General features: G+C 47.0%; 5 protein-coding genes across 5 annotated transcripts; 2 read left to right on the top strand and 3 right to left on the bottom strand.

Moving 5' to 3' along the window:
- On the bottom strand, positions 1-2,461 carry LOC131287351 (zinc finger protein 37 homolog). The gene is made up of 4 exons (XM_058316392.1): positions 2,215-2,461; positions 433-1,484; positions 274-370; positions 1-206 (listed from the first exon to the last, which is right to left on the bottom strand). Exons 1-4 carry the CDS (start codon positions 2,459-2,461, stop codon positions 1-3), a joined length of 1,602 nt encoding a protein of 533 aa, XP_058172375.1.
- An 807-nt stretch (positions 2,462-3,268) lies between these two features.
- On the bottom strand, positions 3,269-4,179 carry LOC131288082 (rRNA methyltransferase 2, mitochondrial). The gene is made up of 3 exons (XM_058317181.1): positions 4,015-4,179; positions 3,750-3,951; positions 3,269-3,693 (listed from the first exon to the last, which is right to left on the bottom strand). The coding sequence occupies exons 1-3, from the start codon at positions 4,170-4,172 to the stop codon at positions 3,313-3,315; spliced, it is 741 nt and encodes a 246-aa protein (XP_058173164.1). The 5' UTR covers positions 4,173-4,179; the 3' UTR covers positions 3,269-3,312.
- An 853-nt stretch (positions 4,180-5,032) lies between these two features.
- Positions 5,033-10,305, top strand: LOC131286916 (serine/threonine-protein kinase/endoribonuclease ire-1). Its single transcript, XM_058315926.1, has 5 exons — positions 5,033-5,137; positions 5,982-6,561; positions 7,230-7,452; positions 7,525-9,376; positions 9,449-10,305. Exons 1-5 carry the CDS (start codon positions 5,033-5,035, stop codon positions 10,202-10,204), a joined length of 3,516 nt encoding a protein of 1,171 aa, XP_058171909.1. The 3' UTR covers positions 10,205-10,305.
- Positions 10,306-12,686: 2,381 nt separating this feature from the next.
- LOC131286346 (uridine 5'-monophosphate synthase) lies at positions 12,687-14,903 on the top strand. The gene is made up of 3 exons (XM_058315287.1): positions 12,687-12,935; positions 13,141-13,423; positions 13,627-14,903. The coding sequence occupies exons 1-3, from the start codon at positions 12,789-12,791 to the stop codon at positions 14,688-14,690; spliced, it is 1,494 nt and encodes a 497-aa protein (XP_058171270.1). The 5' UTR covers positions 12,687-12,788; the 3' UTR covers positions 14,691-14,903.
- Positions 14,904-15,072: 169 nt separating this feature from the next.
- LOC131287602 (uncharacterized) lies at positions 15,073-16,513 on the bottom strand. Its single transcript, XM_058316666.1, has one exon. The coding sequence runs from the start codon at positions 16,182-16,184 to the stop codon at positions 15,270-15,272; it is 915 nt and encodes a 304-aa protein (XP_058172649.1). The 5' UTR covers positions 16,185-16,513; the 3' UTR covers positions 15,073-15,269.
- Positions 16,514-18,114: the final 1,601 nt, after the last annotated feature.

Raw genomic sequence — 18,114 nt, 5'->3', positions numbered from 1 at the left:
TCAGGAGGCTGTTACCGGTGCCCCTTGCATGTTGGTGGCCATCAGCGATCCCGACAACGCACTGCTATTCTGAGCGGCGCTGTTGCTCCCCGCCGTACCGCTACCACTTCCACCGGTAGTGCCATTGGAGGCGGACATTTCCGATTTCACGCGCCGTGCTATGTGCGAACGGGTATGCTTGCGAAGGTGATCTTTACGGTAGAATCCTGAAAGACAAGAAATATAATCGTATTTTATGTCGATTGAAAACATAACCCGTCGATGCTTTGTTACCTTTTCCACACTCGCCACATATGTGCTTCTTTTCGCCCGTATGAATTACAATGTGGAGCGTAAGTTGTTCCTTTCGTTTGAAGGATTTCAGACAAATCTGCAAATAAACGTTCCCGTTAGCATAGCACACGAAGTTTGTGTTTTCCTCCTGCAACTTACACTACAGATATGAGGTCGATCGGGAATGTGCGATAATTTGTGACGCGTCAGATGATCCTTGCGCTTCAGGGCGGCATTGCAAATGTCACACACGAAGCGCCGCTCAACGGCGTGCGAAATGACGTGCTGCTCTATCAGGCCACGCTCCGGGTAGGCCATCTGACACTCGGGACAGCAGAACAACGGTGAGCCATCGAGGGCTTGCGTTTCCCGGATCTGGCCCGGCTTCGGGCGTGGTTTCTTCTCCTTCGGTGGTTTACGTTTCTTCTGTTTTTTCGTCTTCGTCTTACCGGTTGTGGCCGGCGGGACCACTTCCTCCCCATTTACCGTGGCTCCATTGACGGTGCTGCTGCTAGAGTTGTGCGCATCGGAACTGACGACCGTTTGGCCACCACCATTGGCACCATTTGTAAGATTGTTGGCGAGCGATGGTTGCTGCTGACTGGCAAATCCATTATCTGTATGATGGTTTGCGCCATGTTGATGCATCTGCTGTTGTTGCTGCTGTTGCTGATGATGATGTTGCGCCAGTTGCTGATGGTTCAACCCAAGGCTGGCAGCTGCCGCACTGACGGCCACATTGCCCAGGGCCAGATTGAGATTGGAACCGTTCTTCAGGTTCAGTAAATCCTTTTGGACGTTGAATGCATTCGTTTCGACCCCGATCAGCCCGCTCAGTGGTCCGGGCGAGTTTAATCCCGATCCGCCAACTGATCCATTTGATTCCTTCTTGATCGTTTCCGAGTACTTCAGGAAGTGCTGGATCGAAATGGGCAACGTGGCCGACAGCAGGTGAGACGAGTAATCAACCGTGTTCGATGGGTTGGTGAGTGTCTGCCAAGATTGGTTGACATTTTGCAGTATCTGCTGGTTGATCATTTCGTCGCGGTCTACCTTGAGGGTGTTTCCTCCTTTCGGAACCTTCACCTGGTGATCGTTGTTGCCCATCGTGGCGTTTCCGTTGCCGAAAGAGTGATCGTTCGCCGGCTGCTGATTTGTTGTCCCGTAAGCATGGGAAATGTTTTGACCATAAGACATCGGTGCATTAACCACTGGAATGGAAAACAAGAATGGTGATAAAATGGTCGTGGTAATTAAACATAGTAACATTAAACCTTCAAAATAATACGTACATAAGATTTTAAGACATGTTATGTATCAATTGAATAATATAAAAATGTAAATAATACAGAAAACGTATAAAGGACTGTTTCATCAAATACTTGGCAACGTATCAGGAAGATGTACTGTAAAAATTGTAACCACATTATGTGCTCGATTTTTTGGCCAATTGTATCACTGTAGAATACACTGTGCTACTTCAACACTCCGCCAAGAATGGTAGTGGTCGACAGACGGGAAATGTGTATGCAACCCTCTTTTATCGCTCCATGTTTAAAGGCAGTCCCCCTCAGTGTTTATGCTTTTCATTCCAGACGCGCTCGTCGGCTCTTCCCGTCCATTCGCCAGCCGTTACATACCAACGTCTCACCCACCCTTACGGACGAGCATAGTATTTCCCCACACTCTCGCTCTCTTGTGAATCAGGGCAACACACGCGAACCATAGTTTGTTGGCGTTTTTTCTCAATGCACACTCGATATGTTGTCTCGCAGGTTGCTTCGTAACAACAGAGCACCACTACAGCGGTCGGTTGCTAGTGGACGCCAACAGTCGTTCAATCGCTTACATACTTTCCGCATCCGATTGCGCACGACAGCTCCAACAATTAAAACCAAGCCCCTTTAATTACTCAATGGCTGATGGAAAAGGCTTACTTACTTGAGGTAGTATTCTGATTGAAATGGTTCCCATTCGTACCACCGTGGTACCGGTTCAGGTCCTGCTGCTGGCCAAGATTGTTCGTCCCGCCTGTCCCGCTTCCGGTCCCCAGCCCGGATCCATTTCCAGCGCCAGCCGCCCCATTTCCGGGACTGTTAGTGCTCGTAAATGCGCCATCGTTGCTACCGAACTTAGCAGCAAACTGATGAATGCCGGAAAAGGGCCCGCCGAAGGCCGAGAAATTCATGATGGCGTGGGGGATGTTTTTCTCAGGTTAAATTTTAAATCCCAAATCCACGATTATCCCAGTAGCCACCGCAGTAACACACGCGCACAACAGCACCACCGTCGTAATGGCGTCCCGTTCGGTTTTCCGGGACAACCGATTGCTTTTCCAGGCGAATGGATTGAAGCGACACTTTGCAGGAAATGGTGAAATCAGGAAAAATTCCGATTGGCAATGGAAATCGAAACGCTTTACCGTAGACTGTCATATGCAGAATACCAATAGCAACCACCGAAGCCAGATATCACAACGCACCACAGCACACACACACACACAATAAATCACGTCGCCGTCGTCTCGTGACGACGAAATAAATCTTCACGGCAGAAGAAAAATCGTAATAGAAAACGTTCTTCGGATCCCGTGTGCCGCGGTCACGGTGGCATCACTCGCACAAAACAGAAATATTGCAGTTGGGCGGAGAAATATTTTGCTCCCGATTTTTTGCCCCCACCGAGGGATGGTTTTAGTGTTTTTGAAGAGACTTCAAAATGGAAAGTAGAAACGAAAGTCTGACTGACATTTTCACCAAACCCAACCTACTAGCGTGCCAGGCCACAGGGAGAGACGGAAAAACTGAACTGCACACACCGTATCTGCCGGACCACAGTCGGAGGAGACGAAAAATGCATCAACCAACCCCACACATACATCGCGAGTAGAGAAATCGGGTTCATATGCGCAGCTCTATCTGGTGGGTCGGGCAGATCTGTCAAAAAGAAGCTGGTATTGCAACTGAAACGTCACGGATGGACTTAATTTTCAAGATAAATTTATTTACACAGAATAAGACTAATAGTAACAGGGCTAGACTATTTTACGTCACTGCTCTCAACGCCTAGAAAGCCACGTGCAAGAATAAAATTCTCCGAAGAATCATCCCGGCTCGCACGTGGCTTCACTCGCTTCACTGTTCTGTAGTACTCGAGTATGCTTTTCTCTAACTTTGGTACATCCCCATTGTCCCACACCTTCATCAGAAGGGTAGCGTTTGGGCTAGACATCAGTATGGCAAACCGTAAAACGGAATAACACAGCGTCGTTATGTTTTCCTGGTCCAACACTCTTATTCCCGTTGCATTCGGAGCCATGTCGGATAGGACGCAATCGATTCGGCGGTCCCCGAGGCTTGTTCTTATTTTGTCTTGCGTTTCTTTGCGCAGAAAGTCACTATTACCAAGCAAGATTGCATGCTGCAAAAGAGATTTGTAAGTAGATAAGGCTCACGAAACCATACTTATGCACTTACTTCCACCGGATAAATCTGTAGCAAATCCACTCCGACTACCATTCCCTTCGGTCTAGTGGGTATGCTTCCGTCCGCATTTGATTGCTTTACGGCGATTTGCGTCCAGGACCCTGGCGCTGCTCCACAATCAATCACCGTGAAGCCCGGTTTAATGAGCCCATATTTCTGATCTACTTCAAGTAGTTTGAATGCACTTCGGCACCTGCAAAAATCAACAGACTCTATCAAGCATGGGGTTTCTTACTTAAGTGTTGGTGATTCTTACCGGTAGTTCATCATTTTCGCACGCTCTACGTACGGGTCGCTTAGCTGTCGTGTGAGCCATTCCTGTGAACTTTTGCTACGACCTTTTAAATTACTCGGAACAACCTTCGCAAAGTTCCTTGTAGCACCGCCAAAAGTACTAAAATATCGGGGCAACATAGTGCACCGTGAGAATATGAATCAAAACATAACGAACAAAACACCGGCGCTGCAAATGTCATATGCCAGTGTTGCCAGCGAGTCGAGGAAAACTTCCAACTCATTGACAGCACAAACATGGCAGCGCTTTGTTTACCACCCCGCAGATTACAACTGTACTCGGTACAGGTTTGCAGCAACAGTAAATCTCGCTTCCCACGCAGTCCTTTCTAGTATTCCGATCAAGTAACATTAATCTTTCACGACCTAGGGCATACGGACCAGAGTGTGACGAAATTTTACCTCGGATAAGCAGAATGGCACGGATACAAAGGTGCAGTCGTAGGGGTGATGCAATGTGCTAGCAAAATAAAAACAACGATGTGACGCGAGTTTAGCAAACATGACTTTCGCGAAAATTCTATTGTGCAAAATGTGCGGCAGTGCGCGGAAAACAGTGGATGAGAAAAACCGCAGGCAAGATTCCAATCTACGCCGAAAAAGGGCTGAATGATGCAAAAGCATTCGTTTCTGCAGAAGATGATGATGAAGTGAAAACAATAGACGCAATGACGAACAGAACAAATTGAATCTGTCCTGTAATGCCTACTGCGTATGAACAGTGTAGATCGTTTAGATTGGAAGTTTTCTCCCGGAGGAGTTTATTTTTTATTTAATTTCGCATAGTATAGAATAGTGAATTGTGGTGTGGCCCCGGTTTTCTATCGAGCAAAAAGTGTTCGACTGTGGTTTGCTTAGACAAGGAACAGCAGAGCGTCACAATTGGCTGAAGGCCACCTAGTGCGGGTTCACTAAATTTGTTCAACTGGTTCTAGAAGTCCATCTACTTCTCGGTAAAAATGCGTCGTACAGTTGCCAGTATGTTAGCAAGGCGGAAAATCCTGTGGGTATTGTTGCTGCTGATTGGGGCACGCAGCTTCACGGTCGATGCAAATGCGTCGTCTTCTTCGCTGTCGCACCAGCAGGTAAGAAGACATGGTAAATTTCAGGAAGTTCCAGCTGGGATTCCCAGCGATAACGGCAAACATGTTGCGTTAGGTTATCGTTAACTTTATACCGACACGCTATCATTGCTACGTAGGCAGATTTAATATTTAAGTAGTACTAATTTAACAAAGATTCTGCTTCGACACCGGCACAGATTCAATCACTGCGTCATTAAGGGGTACCAAAATACCCGATGAATCATCTGGCAGGAGAAACTCCTGACTATTGCAAGGTTCCATTTATTCATGTACGCAATTTATCACATACGAGATAAATTAAATAGAAAGCCAGTACAACAAAATCATACAGTGATACTGTTTAAAAAATGTAACCAGTCAGATTGAAATTCTTCTCGTCACACTGGATTGCTTTATTGCAATAGCTTTTGCTTGAACAACTGATTAAACCTAAAGCCGGCAAACGAACAGTGCGTTGTGTTATTATAACATCATTAGCATTGCGAGTGGAAGATTTCTACGACAATGATTAAGCTTTTTGGCGAAAAACTATTATAAAGCTATTAGATTAGATTTATTACTCATGTTCTGTCATATAATTGTGTTCTATAAATTGTACTTCACTTGTGGTTATACAGAAATTAAAAAAAAACTTATTGTCGGTACACGTGACAACATTTGCGACTAGAAAGCATGATGTTAAACTGATGTAAAGCATGCTGCGATAGAAATCTAGAGTACGCATGGAGATGAAAAGGGGGCGTTTTAGAAGGCCACAAGCCATATCACTTATCTGCCGGTCGGTTATGACCCCTGTAACGATTTAATTTTATTGCGATCCACTTTTACTCTCCCTCTTTTACAGGACTGCACAGCCATCGCCAAGGATGAGGAAACTTTGCTTGTGTTTTCTACACTGGGCGGTGGATTAACCGCAATCGATCCCCTAACGGGCGAAACGCGCTGGTCCATAGACGACGAGCCGGCCATTCGCGTCCCGACTCCATCCGACATGTCCGCCCACTATCTGCCAGACCCGCGCGACGGCAGTCTGTACCGGATGAACGGGCTCGAGGGTGGTCTCAAGAAACTCCCGTACACAATTCCGCAGCTGGTTGCGAGCGCCCCGTGTCGGTCAAGCGATGGTATTCTGTACTCCGGCAAAAAGAGTGACGTCTGGTTCCTCGTCGACCCGAAGACGGGCCGGCGGGAGAAGGTGCTCGGTTTTGGCGGCAGTCCACCGGCGAAAGAAGGCCCCCCAGACGCGGGTGGCACATCGGACTCGATCGGCTGGGCAACTTCCCGTGCGGTCTATCTTGGCCGCACACAGTACACCGTCATGATGTATGATAGCCAGACGTCCGATCGGAACAGTAAACCATGGAATGTGACATTTTTCGACTACTCGGCCCACTCGATGGCACCAGAGCTGAGTAAAGAGTATGGTAAGCGTCCACAAAAATCCGTAAACACAAACTCCCCGCTCTGTAACGTTCTCGAAGCCGATTCGAAACGCATGGCGCAAAAGAAATGATAACGCGCCTTGCCACGAACACAGACTAGCATACACCTGTGTTATCAGGTTGTGTTCTCGTATCTTCGTCTTTTATTGCCCATTCTTCACCATTTCGGCTTGTTTGGCTTGCAAGCGTTGGATAGAAGCCACGCGGCAATTAAGACAACTTGCTGCATGCTTTTACTGCGAACCTTCTCGATATATGCGACATTTGTACGATTCCAATATTCCACTTACAATAATTTTACCGCAGTATGACCTACAAAGCATACCACTTTTCTCCCCTGCCAAGAGTAAAACATACCCAATGGCTACATTCTCATAATGAATATTAAATTGTTTTATTATCGATCTTTCCATGCAGAGTATCCTCCTTTCGCTTCACACCAAACTTGCAACTGATGCTTTTGTCGTCCTTTTATAAGAATTTTTTTTATCGTTGCTGATGTCGTCCTTTTATAAGATTTTGTTTTATCGTTTGCTTTAAAATAGTTTACTCAACCTGTCACTGCATGCTATGATTATTAAAATCGGATGTGAGGTATTAGATTAATTTTTGTAATGCATTGGAACCCAATGTTTTATTATTCTTTTCAGAATTTTTGCACCTTACCAGCAGCTCCTCCGGCATGACGGCAACGTTTGAACAAAAACAGGGCACACCTCTCTGGCAGAAGGATCTGTCCAGTCCAGTCGTGGCCGTTTTCCTCCTCAGTTCTGAAGGTCTGCTAAGTGTGCCCTTTCAAACCGTCTCGGACGATGTGCTGCAGGAAATCAACGAACGAGCCAAGAGTGGCAACTTTGACGATTTGAAACTATTGTAAGTATTCACGCGGTTAATCACACCGATCGACCGGCTGGCTTATCTACGATATCTGTTTTGTCGTTTCAGTGAAACCGTATACATTGGAGAAGCTGGCAATAATCTGTACGCAATTCCATCGCTGGTGGATAAAAATACGGCCACCATACCATCGGAACCTTCTATCAACTTACTTGGTGGACCATCGAAAGCACGACCAGCGTTAAGCAAAGTTGATGGTCGTGCACAGCCGGATCAAGTAACCTCCGATGGCCGAGAGCTTATTTCGAAAGCCTCTCGAACGCGGGGTAAAAACGAAAATATCATCATATTAGGCCACTATCAAACACCCAAGATCGATGAGAGTATCAAACTTGACATTACTCCAAGTTCCCCGTCATCCCTAGGGGGAGGTAAGGGATTCTGGAAGCACCATGAATTGTCCACCGTTCTGGTAGGTGGTGGAGGTCTCGACCCACCGGACGTGGGACTGCCGGAGTTGAACACTAACACGATCGGGGTGCAGACGGATGAAAATCTTGAGTACGGGGAGACTAATGAAACGAAATCCCAACAAGTGGAAGAGAACCACACGGGACTGTTGTGGACGTTCTTCGGTCGCATCTACTCCGGAACAAAACAATGGCTCGAAACGCAACCCAACAAACTGCCCACGATTCTACTCATCATGCTCTTTGGGCTGGTCATCTTTGGCTTCTGGTATATTCACCTGCAAATGAAGGCACTGCAAGAGCAAAGTCAGAGTGGTTCACAGACGAGCAACTCCAACCGAAGTGGAGCCGGTACCGGCAGTGGCGGTAGTGGCAGTGGCAGCTACAGTGAACCGATCGATTTCGGCGATGGAGAGATGCGGGTAGGCAAGATTAATTTCAACACACAAAACGTACTCGGCAAAGGTTGCGAAGGAACTTTCGTATTTCGTGGCATGTTCGAGAAACGTGAGGTTGCGGTAAAGCGTATTTTGCCGGGTTGTTTCACGCTGGCGGACCGAGAGGTAGCCCTGCTACGGGAAAGCGATGCCCACGAGAATGTGGTACGATATTTCTGTACCGAACAGGACCGCCAATTTCGGTACATCGCGGTTGAGCTTTGTGCGGCCACGGTGCAAGACTACGTTGATGGCAAAGGTGCATCCACGGTGGCGGCTGCGTCTACGGTGACGGTTGGTATGCTGCGAAAGAAGATTTCCTCCATTGATATTCTGCGCCAAGCTACGAGCGGGCTGATGCACCTGCACTCGCTAAGCATTGTGCATCGGGACATTAAACCACAGAACATTCTGCTTTCCCTGCCCGACAACCGGCAGCGTGTCCGGGCGATGATCTCCGACTTTGGCCTGTGCAAGAAACTAAACTTTGGCAAAGCGAGCTTCTCACGTCGATCCGGCGTTACCGGTACGGATGGGTGGATCGCACCGGAAATGCAACGGGGCCAACGGGCGACCACCTCGGTTGATATTTTCTCGCTCGGCTGCGTGTTTTACTACGTGCTTTCGGATGGTTTCCATCCGTTCGGCGACAACCTTAAGCGCCAGGCGAACATTCTTTCGGACGAGTACGATCTGGGGATGATGCGCCGTGAAAACCCTCAACCGGATAGTCGCACGGTGCTAGCCGAGGAACTCATCGGCGACATGATACAGGCCGATTCAGCTAAGCGACCGTCGGCACGGGCCGTCGCTAATCATCCGCTGTTTTGGGGCAACGAGCGGGTGCTCGCGTTCCTTCAGGATGTGAGCGATCGGGTGGAAAAGCTGGACGTTTCAAGCGAACCGTTGCGATCGCTGGAGAAAAATGCACGCTTTGTGGTACGTGACGATTGGAGTAGGCATTTGGATACGGAAATCACGACTGATCTGAGGAAGTTCCGTGGCTATCAAGGGTACAGTGTGCGAGATCTGATGCGTGCCCTACGGAATAAGGTAAGAAACGAAGCGAATGTTGGAAGGATTCACTCCCACGAAACTAATATTGTTCTCCCCTTTCGAGTATAGAAACATCACTATCACGAGCTAACGCCCTCGATGCAGCGGTCCCTCGGATCGATTCCACACGAATTCACCCACTACTGGCTGAGCCGATTTCCCCGGCTTCTGTCGCACAGCTACCACGCCCTTGCGGAGTGCTCACGGGAACCCATCTTTCGCCACTACTATACGCATGATGATGACGAGCATACCGGTAGCACAAGCGGTGCAATCGTTCCGGTGGTCAGCAGTGGTGGATATAAGTTTACCAAACCATCCTACTTCACCCGGGACGACAACGATAATTACGAGCTGTTGCGATATTACGAGATTTCGCAGGCAATGAAAAATGCCACCAAAAGTCCTAAGCGTCGCATGGACGGGAATGGTGGTGCTGGCGGGCAGGAGGGTTCGACACCGGAAAGGAAGCCAACAACGACCAAACGGGGCACGTACAACTTCAGCAAACCATCTGGCACGTTTACGACTGGAGGGTTTATCACACGCCAACAAATGCGCGAGAACAACGATGCTGACGGGGCGACAACGGTGTTGGATGCTGGTGGGGAGGTGATGAAATTGCCATCAGATGGTGATGCTAATCCAAGGCGCAGGTATACCGCTCCCCCCGCTAGTGTTAGTGATAATGCCCCAACGGTGACTGCTAATCAGAACAACATTATCAGACGGCGTGAAGCGCAGGCGAAAGTCACGTGGAATCTTGATTCTATCGTGGCTCAGAAGGAACCGAAGGAGATAGACGATAACGTTGGCCCAAAATGAACACCATACGGTTGATTTTGACTGATTATTAATTGAACAAGGTACGGGGTTCGCTTAAGGTCCAAAGTGTACGTCACACGCAGGCGTATTCTAGCTTAGTTTCATCCTTGGCGATGCTTAAAATTATTTTCCATCTCATTGGTCTGTGACTCAGTAATACGTTAGAAGTTAAATTTTGCTTTCAACCAATTATAAATATAAAGTGCAATAGAAGAAAATTCTTATCTTACACTTCGTTTGAATGGCACAACAAGTTACAAGTTAGCAGTTTTATTTAGGTCAGCTTTACAAACTTGTGTTATGCATCAGCAACATGTTTGCTTTATCTGTAAGCTGTACAAACATAACGACCATAACATGATTCGTTCACCCATCAGGTCAATTCGATACACGATCGGGTGAAATGCATGACGCGATGTTATCGCGCTCTTTGCTTTTACAGTTGGCGTGTAGCGATCATGTTGCTATCGTTCTGGTCTTGAGTCTACCCGATATGCGCTACAAGAGCTCCAGATCCATCATGAAGTTGTCGAGTGTTGCAAGAAAGTTGTCGATAAGTGTGGCTTTTTCTAAGCCCTATATCGCTCTAATCGGATCGCGTAATGTAACATAACAAATAGCATTTTAATTTGATAGCCAATTCGTTCGAGCTCAATATTAACCGACCATTCCGTACCGCTTGTGCTTGCGACATACAACTAGAGGGGAGTGGAATAAGTTCTTTATAGTTGTAGCCGATTGCCACACTGACCGTCCTCTAAGTTACCGTTTGCGTACCATGGCCTTTTACAGACTGGCCACTTAAATCCAATTTTCAGACAATTTTTTTTTCTGGTATCAAAATGTTTCAAAAAAAAAAATGTCGAAGGAAAAAAATGGTCTCTAGTAAGCACTTTGCGACATTGTCTGTGATATCGTGCATGGTAGTGTTTAAGAAATTCGAGGGATTCGCCTAGAGTAGTTAAGGAAAGTTTTCGGTGCAGAAGCACAACATGCACCGTGACTTTTACCACATAATGTTTTAGTGATAATTTTCTTTACTAAATACTTTATAAAAAGTTTGCACGGTACTACTTGTTTAGAAAGTTCTTTATGGATCAACTTAAGTAATAACGAATAACTTTAGCATACCTTTCACAACGGGGTACGAATGCGCCAAACGTAATGGAAACATTGTAAAAAAAATATATTTGCATTTTTTAGGGACAAATTCACACACACAAACTATGTATAAGCTAAGGTTCTATTTGTAAAATATATTGACTAGTGAATCTCTCAGTGGTTGAAATATTCAGCGAAAGAATTAATCCATTCGGCTTGTGGAATGGGGAGGAAAAAATAACAAAAAATAATATTGTTTATGAACTTTGAATTGATCTAAATTGATTGTTCAATTAGTGCCTCGCTACACATCATATGATGTGATCATATATATGACGGACGGATTGCTTTAGTTTGTGCCACATCGATTTGGGTTATCACTGTTGTGATTCGTCACCTTAATGCAACGGCGATAATGGCAGCGCTTATCATTCTCTACCTCCATAAATGTATTTTTGTGACCAGCTTATATTACTACTTGTACTCTGTTCAAAGCATTTGAACGAGCACATGATTTGTTAACATTAAAAAAGAAGATTCAAATATCTCCGATCTCAGCGAAAAACCTCAGTAATTCATCATAGTAGTTGTGGCCTCGAGGTCTCCCAATCGTCATCCAAACACGACACGGAAAACTTGTTTTTTATCTCGCCGGTAAAACATGCAAACAACTTTTGGATGAAATTATGGGCACAACAAAACACGATGCTAAAAAAACATGTGTTTGCTTATCCTCGCTTTGGTACCGTGTATGATTTAAATGCCATTCTTCCCTCCCGTCCCAATCCCTTGCTGAAAACTGTACTCCGGAAACTGTCTCGTGTCTAGTCCACGTGCAGAATGGCTCGTACACCGTGTGCTGTGCCGCGTATGCGTGCGCGAATGCTTTTGATGTAGTGGTCATGCCCCGGATCTAATGTGGACGCCGGTCCACGAACGTTCCGTTCTCTTCGGAAGAGAGCAAAAGATGGATTTGTTAGATATACGGAAAGCATTTACACTGCGACAACGGAGCGCTTGGACCAAGGTTTCGCTGAAATGTCCTTGTGTAGGTACACACGCGCTTCAAGATTCCAGGACGCTTACACATCTCCGACCATTCCTGTACCCCCTTCCTCCCCGTAGCAGGGGTAGTGTTTTGCCAGATGCCGTCGTATAGCAACGAACTCTCAGCCGTGTGGTCGTTTTGACTAGCGGTGAGCTCAGTTCTCTTTCAGCCCGGAAAGAGAGACGACCGTAGACAATTTTGTTACTAGGTATTCAGATTGTATTACGTTAACATTAAGAAAAAGGAAGTACCAGAAAACTTGCCGCTTCAGCGCATTTGTTTTGTGCTGGAGAATTTCACAAACCGCATCCTAATAGCTATTACGGCAAGACAAGAGCTGAAATACCGGAACGAACGAAGAGGCGGACGGAAACCACGTGCATTTGGAAGTGATTAGTTACGCACTTGGCAACTGGCCAGTTTCCTTCTACGACCATGCCGGACGAAACGAAGCTGAAGCAGCTCGGCCTAAAGCTGTTCGAAATCAATGCATTCAAATTTGGCGACTTCCAGATGAAGGTTGGCATTAATTCGCCGGTCTACTTTGATCTGCGTGTTATTGTGAGCCACCCGGATGTAATGGTGAGTAGGGTTGTGGTGTATGTGTGTGTGTGTGTGTAGTTACAATGAGGAAGGAGTTAATAAAAAAAATTGATTGATGTTGGCGCCCTTCAAATGGAACCACCTCCTTCCGATTGGTTTCAGATTCGCGTGCGTCATGACCCTTAATTTATTCGATTGTTTTTTTCGAAACACATAACCACAACCATCTCAATTCCTTCGACAGGATACTCTGGCGGATCTTCTGACCGAGTTTATCGTGGAGACGAAGCTGAACACCACGGGTGTGCACTTGTGCGGTGTGCCGTATACCGCCCTGCCGGTCGCGACGCTTGTTTCAATTAAGGGCAATAAACCGATGCTGATACGCCGCAAGGAGGCGAAAAAGTACGGCACGAAGAAGTTGATCGAGGGCAAGTTTAACGCCGGCGACAAGTGTCTCATCATCGAGGATGTGGTCACGTCCGGGTCGAGCATCTTGGAGACGGTCGTGGATCTTCGATCGGAGGGTAGGTGTTAATAGCGAGTTATGGGAAGGGTGGGGAGATTGAGGGCTATAGTGCGAGTACGTTTGTTTCTGGAAGCCCAAACAAACGTGCCGAGAAAGGGAAACAACTGTTTCACCCAAAACTAACAGTTTAGCGTGTTCTTTCTATGTAGAAGCGATTTCTAATTAACACCCTACTAAAATTTATCTCCTTTCTTTTTGAAGGACTTGTCGTTACCGATGCTATCGTCGTGGTTGATCGCGAACAAGGTGGCGTACAGAACACCGAAGAGCAGGGCGTAAAGATGCATTCGCTGTTTACCCTTTCCTACCTGCTGAAGGTTCTGAGCGAAGCAAAACGGATCGAGGAGAGCACGGTAAACGCGGTGGCTAAGTACATCAGCGCCTGTCAGATCCGCAGCGATGGTTCGTTCATGAAGAATGGCACCAAAGTCGTGAACGAGTTGAGTCGCACCGGCATGAGCTTCGAGGCGCGGGCTGACCTTGCCAAGTGTCCGCTGGCGAAGGAGCTGCTAAAGCTAATTGCTACCAAGAAGACAACCCTCTGCCTGGCCGCAGATTTGACCACCACCGAGGAAATTCTGAACATCGCCGAAGCGGCAGGGCCGTACATCTGTCTGCTCAAGACGCACTGCGACATCGTTTCCGATTTCAGTGAACAGTTTGTCCGATCGCTGCAATCGCTAGCCCAGAAACACAACTTTATGCTGCTGGAGGATCGCAAATTCGCTGACATCGGGAACACGGTGGCGCAGCAGTACGCCGGCGGCGTTCATCGTATAGCGGACTGGGCTGATCTGGTTACGGTGCATTCGCTACCGGGGCAGGGTGTACTAAAGGGTCTCAAGTCGGCCATCGTGGGCGATCGGCCGGCCGCATCAAGGGCCGTCTTTTTGCTTGCACAAATGAGCACCGATGGAGCGCTGACCGATGAAAAGTATTCGACGGCAACGGTGAAGATGGCTACCGAGATCGACACAGATTTTGTGGCCGGAATCGTATGTCAGAGCAAGGAACTGGTAGCCCCACCGGGTTTGTTGCAGCTAACACCGGGCGTCAAGCTGGAGGAAGGAGTGGACGGGCTTGGCCAGCTTTACGACAGTCCGGAGCGGGTGGTAAAGGAGCGTGGCGCTGACATTTGTGTCGTCGGACGCGGTATCCTGTCCTCGAAGACACCCGCCGAAACGGCACGCATCTACCGCGACCGACTGTGGGAAGCGTACATTGAGCGAATTAGTGCGGACAAAAACGGCGCCTCCTCCGATTAACGATGATCGAAACAAATGTACAAATGTCTGGCTTCCACTTCACATTGGAAAATGTTTACCCTATAGTACTGTGACTAGAGTCGAAATTCCAAGGATACCGGAAAACCACCGGCTCCATTAACAAAAACAAACACCTTACTGAAGATTAATCAACTGTAACAGATTGTGATACAATTTGAATGTCCATTTATAAAAATAAACCAACCAATACAACTTCCTTAATGTATCTTTAGTTATGTTTTCGAATGATTGCGTCTTCTCTGGTGTGACGACCATGCTCGGTCATTCGTACCCAAAAGCTCGGACCATGTTCTGACCGAGGTACAGGTACAGCTGCCCTTTGTACTGAGAATGTGATGTTTTTATCATTCACACCAGTCCTAGTCCGGATACTTTTAAATGTAAACCTTTTAACTATTGCCATAGTTTATGAATTCATGCAAATAATATTAATGCGTTGGAAAGCGGTTCTTCTTCCCTAAGCATAATTCTAGCTGTATTTTAACTACTTTTTAATAAAATCTTATCTATACAATATAATAATAGTAAAACTTTTACTATTTTCGCTTGCCTGTCCTATCATTTTTTAACTACCATACTCTGACTGATCTGGCCATCGTTACTGGTGGTGCCTTTGTCATACTTCAGCTGTTCTAGGATACCTCGATTGATTACATTCAGCACCTCCATTTGCGTCGAGTAGAATAGGATGTCGTCCTTGATTTGTGACATCTGAGAGGCGACAAAGTTGCCGAGACTGCGGTGACGGTCGTTCGACACAAGAAGGTCCCCCAGGATTACCGATTGCTCCTTGGGCGGGGGCAATTCCACCACGGTTCCCCCGGCCGGAGCAAGCTGTTGTTCTGGCTGAAAGGCGAAGGATCCGCGCGACTTCCGGTCGCTGTCATTTGTCTGCTGCTTGCTGAATTGCGATGCCAACGAAACGGGCTTTAACTCGACCGTTTTGTTGTTGCTGTGGTCCAGCGTATCAATTTCGTAGTGAATCTCGGTGTCGTAATCGCCCTCGTCCATGGAGTGTTCGTAGTCGTTGTTGCTTGTTTCACTCTCGATCGGATCGCTGTGGATGATCGACACTTTGAACGTGTTATCTTCAACATCCTTCTTGATGACGGTCCCATCCACTTCGTTCGGGTCCGGGCTTATCGAGCGATGCTTGATATGGTCCTGCAAAAAGCTTAGCCCTTTATACCACCAGGCCGTGGGTCGGTATGCCATCCCGTGTTTGGACGCTCGACGAGCTTTGGTGATCTCTTGACCGAACTGCGTCCGAAGTGTTTGAATCTTGCGTAGGATATCCTGGGCAGTTGATTCCGGTCGTACGTCGTGCATCGCGATAAGGATCGTGCTCACGGCATCATTGCGGCTAGCCTTGTTGTAATAACGCGGATGGCGCATGTTATACAGGACCGGTTGTTTCCTGTACTGCTCGATGAGGTGCTCTACAGCCTCACGCTTCCATTCGGCGCTAGTCATTTCGTTCAATCGGAATAATCACTTTATGAGTGCAGTGCGTAAACAACCACAAGCAGAAATCGCACGTCTGTAGGACTTGCACCGAACGGGATTGCACACAAAATCACCTCGATATGCTGCAAGAAAACAGAAGTAAGGCTTGTATGCTTGGAACTGAAACTTTACGCCCGACGCTCAGCAACGAACGGGTTCTCGGGCAAGTGCCAACATTAAACGAAAACCAGGTAATGCTTGGGAGGTATTCGTAATGCTACACCGACGCTGGATGCGATGCTGTTGTACTTTGCAATGCTCAGAATCGTCACAATGCGTCGTGTACAGTCACTCTGTTCTACGCACCTCGAAGGCGAGGCGTCGCTCGAACATACCGAACTGAACTGTCACTTTTGAAACGTCAAAATTGTACCGAAGCAACCTGCGTACAATACATTCATGCTGTGACAGCATATTTTGTATGCAAGGCTTTCGTGGTTTTATGCACATATGTGTATAATGCAATTGTAATTGCCCTCTTTGGAAAGCTTTTTCTTCTTCTTTTTTTTTTGGTCCGCTCACAGTTGGGCCTGGTCACCAATCGTTCTCCAGGATACTTGGTCCATGGCACATCCGATGTCCCGCAGGGTTTCCCACTTGATCCAACCACCGAGCTCGCTAAGCTTCTCATCGTCTTGTGCCCGGCGGGAGGCCGATGAGCATCTTCTTGGTGGAAAATGAGTCCGGCATCCTTATGACATGCCCCAACCAACAGATCCTGCCGGTCTCTACCACCGTCAGAATGGACTTCTTCCATACTTTTGCCCATAAAGGACGACCGATCTTATCAGTGTGCGATCCACTACCTCAAGTTCGTCATCGTCCACAGATATAATACTCCCCAGCCTGGCTCTGTCACGCCACTCTGTCAGCCAGGTGTGTGGTGGATTTACCTCCAACAAACCCTGCTTGGTAGCTTCCGACGAAATCTGTAGCAAGGGGCGCGAGTCTGCAGAAGAGTTTTCATGGATAGGATTTTATAGGCAGCATGTAGGACTGTGATAGCTCTAAAGTTGGCATTCTGTCACCTTTTTTGTACACTGGGTGGATAACAACTAGTTTCCAGCCCTCTGCTATCCTTTCCTGATCCAAAATTTCCACAATAAGCTGGTGCATACCGACGGGAAGCTCAACCGACCCCTTCTTGAATAGTTCTGCCACCAGTCCATCGCTGCCAGCTGCTTTGTTCTGTTTCAGCTGCCGTTTGTAGTGTTCCACGATCTGAAGGATTTCACGCTGCAGCATTCGGCGAAGGATTTAGCTGGTGGGCACTAAAGCTTCCAATCTTGGTTGGTTGGTTTATAGGCCTCCTCTCGCTCGACCTGAGCATTAAGGTCTCCGATGATGATCTTTATATCATGTTGTGGACAGCTCTCTCTCGAGCTGCGTATATAATGCATACTTGTCGTCATCACTACTGCCAAGGTGCGGGCTGTGCATATTTATAATGCTCAGGATGAAGAAACGACCACGTATCCTCAACCTGCACTCACATGCAATCGCTGCAGTATCGACGTTTCGAGACTCCCTTCCACCGAACCAGTTAAAGTCTGTTCTATTTTGCTATTTCGAAACCACAGATCAACGTACCGAGCTTACATTCGTAGTACTTTTTATATCGCGTAGGTCAAGTTCAAGCTCCCAAAAACCATTAAATGTTGGTGCACAGCGCATCGCGAACAGGCACAAAAAACCGTTAATTAAAACGGTCATTAGGTTTGTTATTTATGTTCCTAATATGAACCTTTTACGAGGAAAGTTTCGTATGTTATATGTGTATCAAAGTAAATTTAAACCTATTTTACAAACGTCAGATACATACCACACAAATACCCCATTATTAACATTTTGCCATTTAAATTTGTGAAAGACTGATCATCTAAAGCCAAATTGGCTA

Source organism: Anopheles ziemanni, chromosome 3 (genome assembly GCF_943734765.1).
Source record: "Anopheles ziemanni chromosome 3, idAnoZiCoDA_A2_x.2, whole genome shotgun sequence".
NCBI classification, from domain to species: Eukaryota; Metazoa; Arthropoda; class Insecta; order Diptera; family Culicidae; genus Anopheles; species Anopheles ziemanni.
Note: the sequence above shows the minus strand (reverse complement) of the source record. Positions and strands in the feature narration are given on the sequence as shown.

What these genes read in the sequence shown, in the direction of transcription:
- LOC131287602 (XM_058316666.1), bottom strand. Translation starts at nt 16,184, where the DNA reads ATGACTAGCGCCGAATGGAAGCGTGAGGCTGTAGAGCACCTCATCGAG.
- LOC131286916 (XM_058315926.1), top strand. Translation starts at nt 5,033, where the DNA reads ATGTTAGCAAGGCGGAAAATCCTGTGGGTATTGTTGCTGCTGATTGGG. An exon ending in CTTCGCTGTCGCACCAGCAG is followed by an intron (nt 5,138 to 5,981) that starts GTAAGAAGACAT and finishes CCTCTTTTACAG; the next exon opens with GACTGCACAGCCATCGCCAA. An exon ending in AGAGCTGAGTAAAGAGTATG is followed by an intron (nt 6,562 to 7,229) that starts GTAAGCGTCCAC and finishes TATTCTTTTCAG; the next exon opens with AATTTTTGCACCTTACCAGC.
- LOC131288082 (XM_058317181.1), bottom strand. Translation starts at nt 4,172, where the DNA reads ATGTTGCCCCGATATTTTAGTACTTTTGGCGGTGCTACAAGGAACTTT. An exon ending in GCGAAAATGATGAACTACCG is followed by an intron (nt 3,952 to 4,014) that starts GTAAGAATCACC and finishes TGATTTTTGCAG; the next exon opens with GTGCCGAAGTGCATTCAAAC. An exon ending in TACAGATTTATCCGGTGGAA is followed by an intron (nt 3,694 to 3,749) that starts GTAAGTGCATAA and finishes TCTCTTTTGCAG; the next exon opens with CATGCAATCTTGCTTGGTAA.
- LOC131286346 (XM_058315287.1), top strand. Translation starts at nt 12,789, where the DNA reads ATGCCGGACGAAACGAAGCTGAAGCAGCTCGGCCTAAAGCTGTTCGAA. An exon ending in TGAGCCACCCGGATGTAATG is followed by an intron (nt 12,936 to 13,140) that starts GTGAGTAGGGTT and finishes TTCCTTCGACAG; the next exon opens with GATACTCTGGCGGATCTTCT. An exon ending in CGTGGATCTTCGATCGGAGG is followed by an intron (nt 13,424 to 13,626) that starts GTAGGTGTTAAT and finishes TTCTTTTTGAAG; the next exon opens with GACTTGTCGTTACCGATGCT.
- LOC131287351 (XM_058316392.1), bottom strand. Translation starts at nt 2,461, where the DNA reads ATGAATTTCTCGGCCTTCGGCGGGCCCTTTTCCGGCATTCATCAGTTT. An exon ending in ATCGACCTCATATCTGTAGT is followed by an intron (nt 371 to 432) that starts GTAAGTTGCAGG and finishes GTTTATTTGCAG; the next exon opens with ATTTGTCTGAAATCCTTCAA. An exon ending in ATGTGGCGAGTGTGGAAAAG is followed by an intron (nt 207 to 273) that starts GTAACAAAGCAT and finishes CTTGTCTTTCAG; the next exon opens with GATTCTACCGTAAAGATCAC.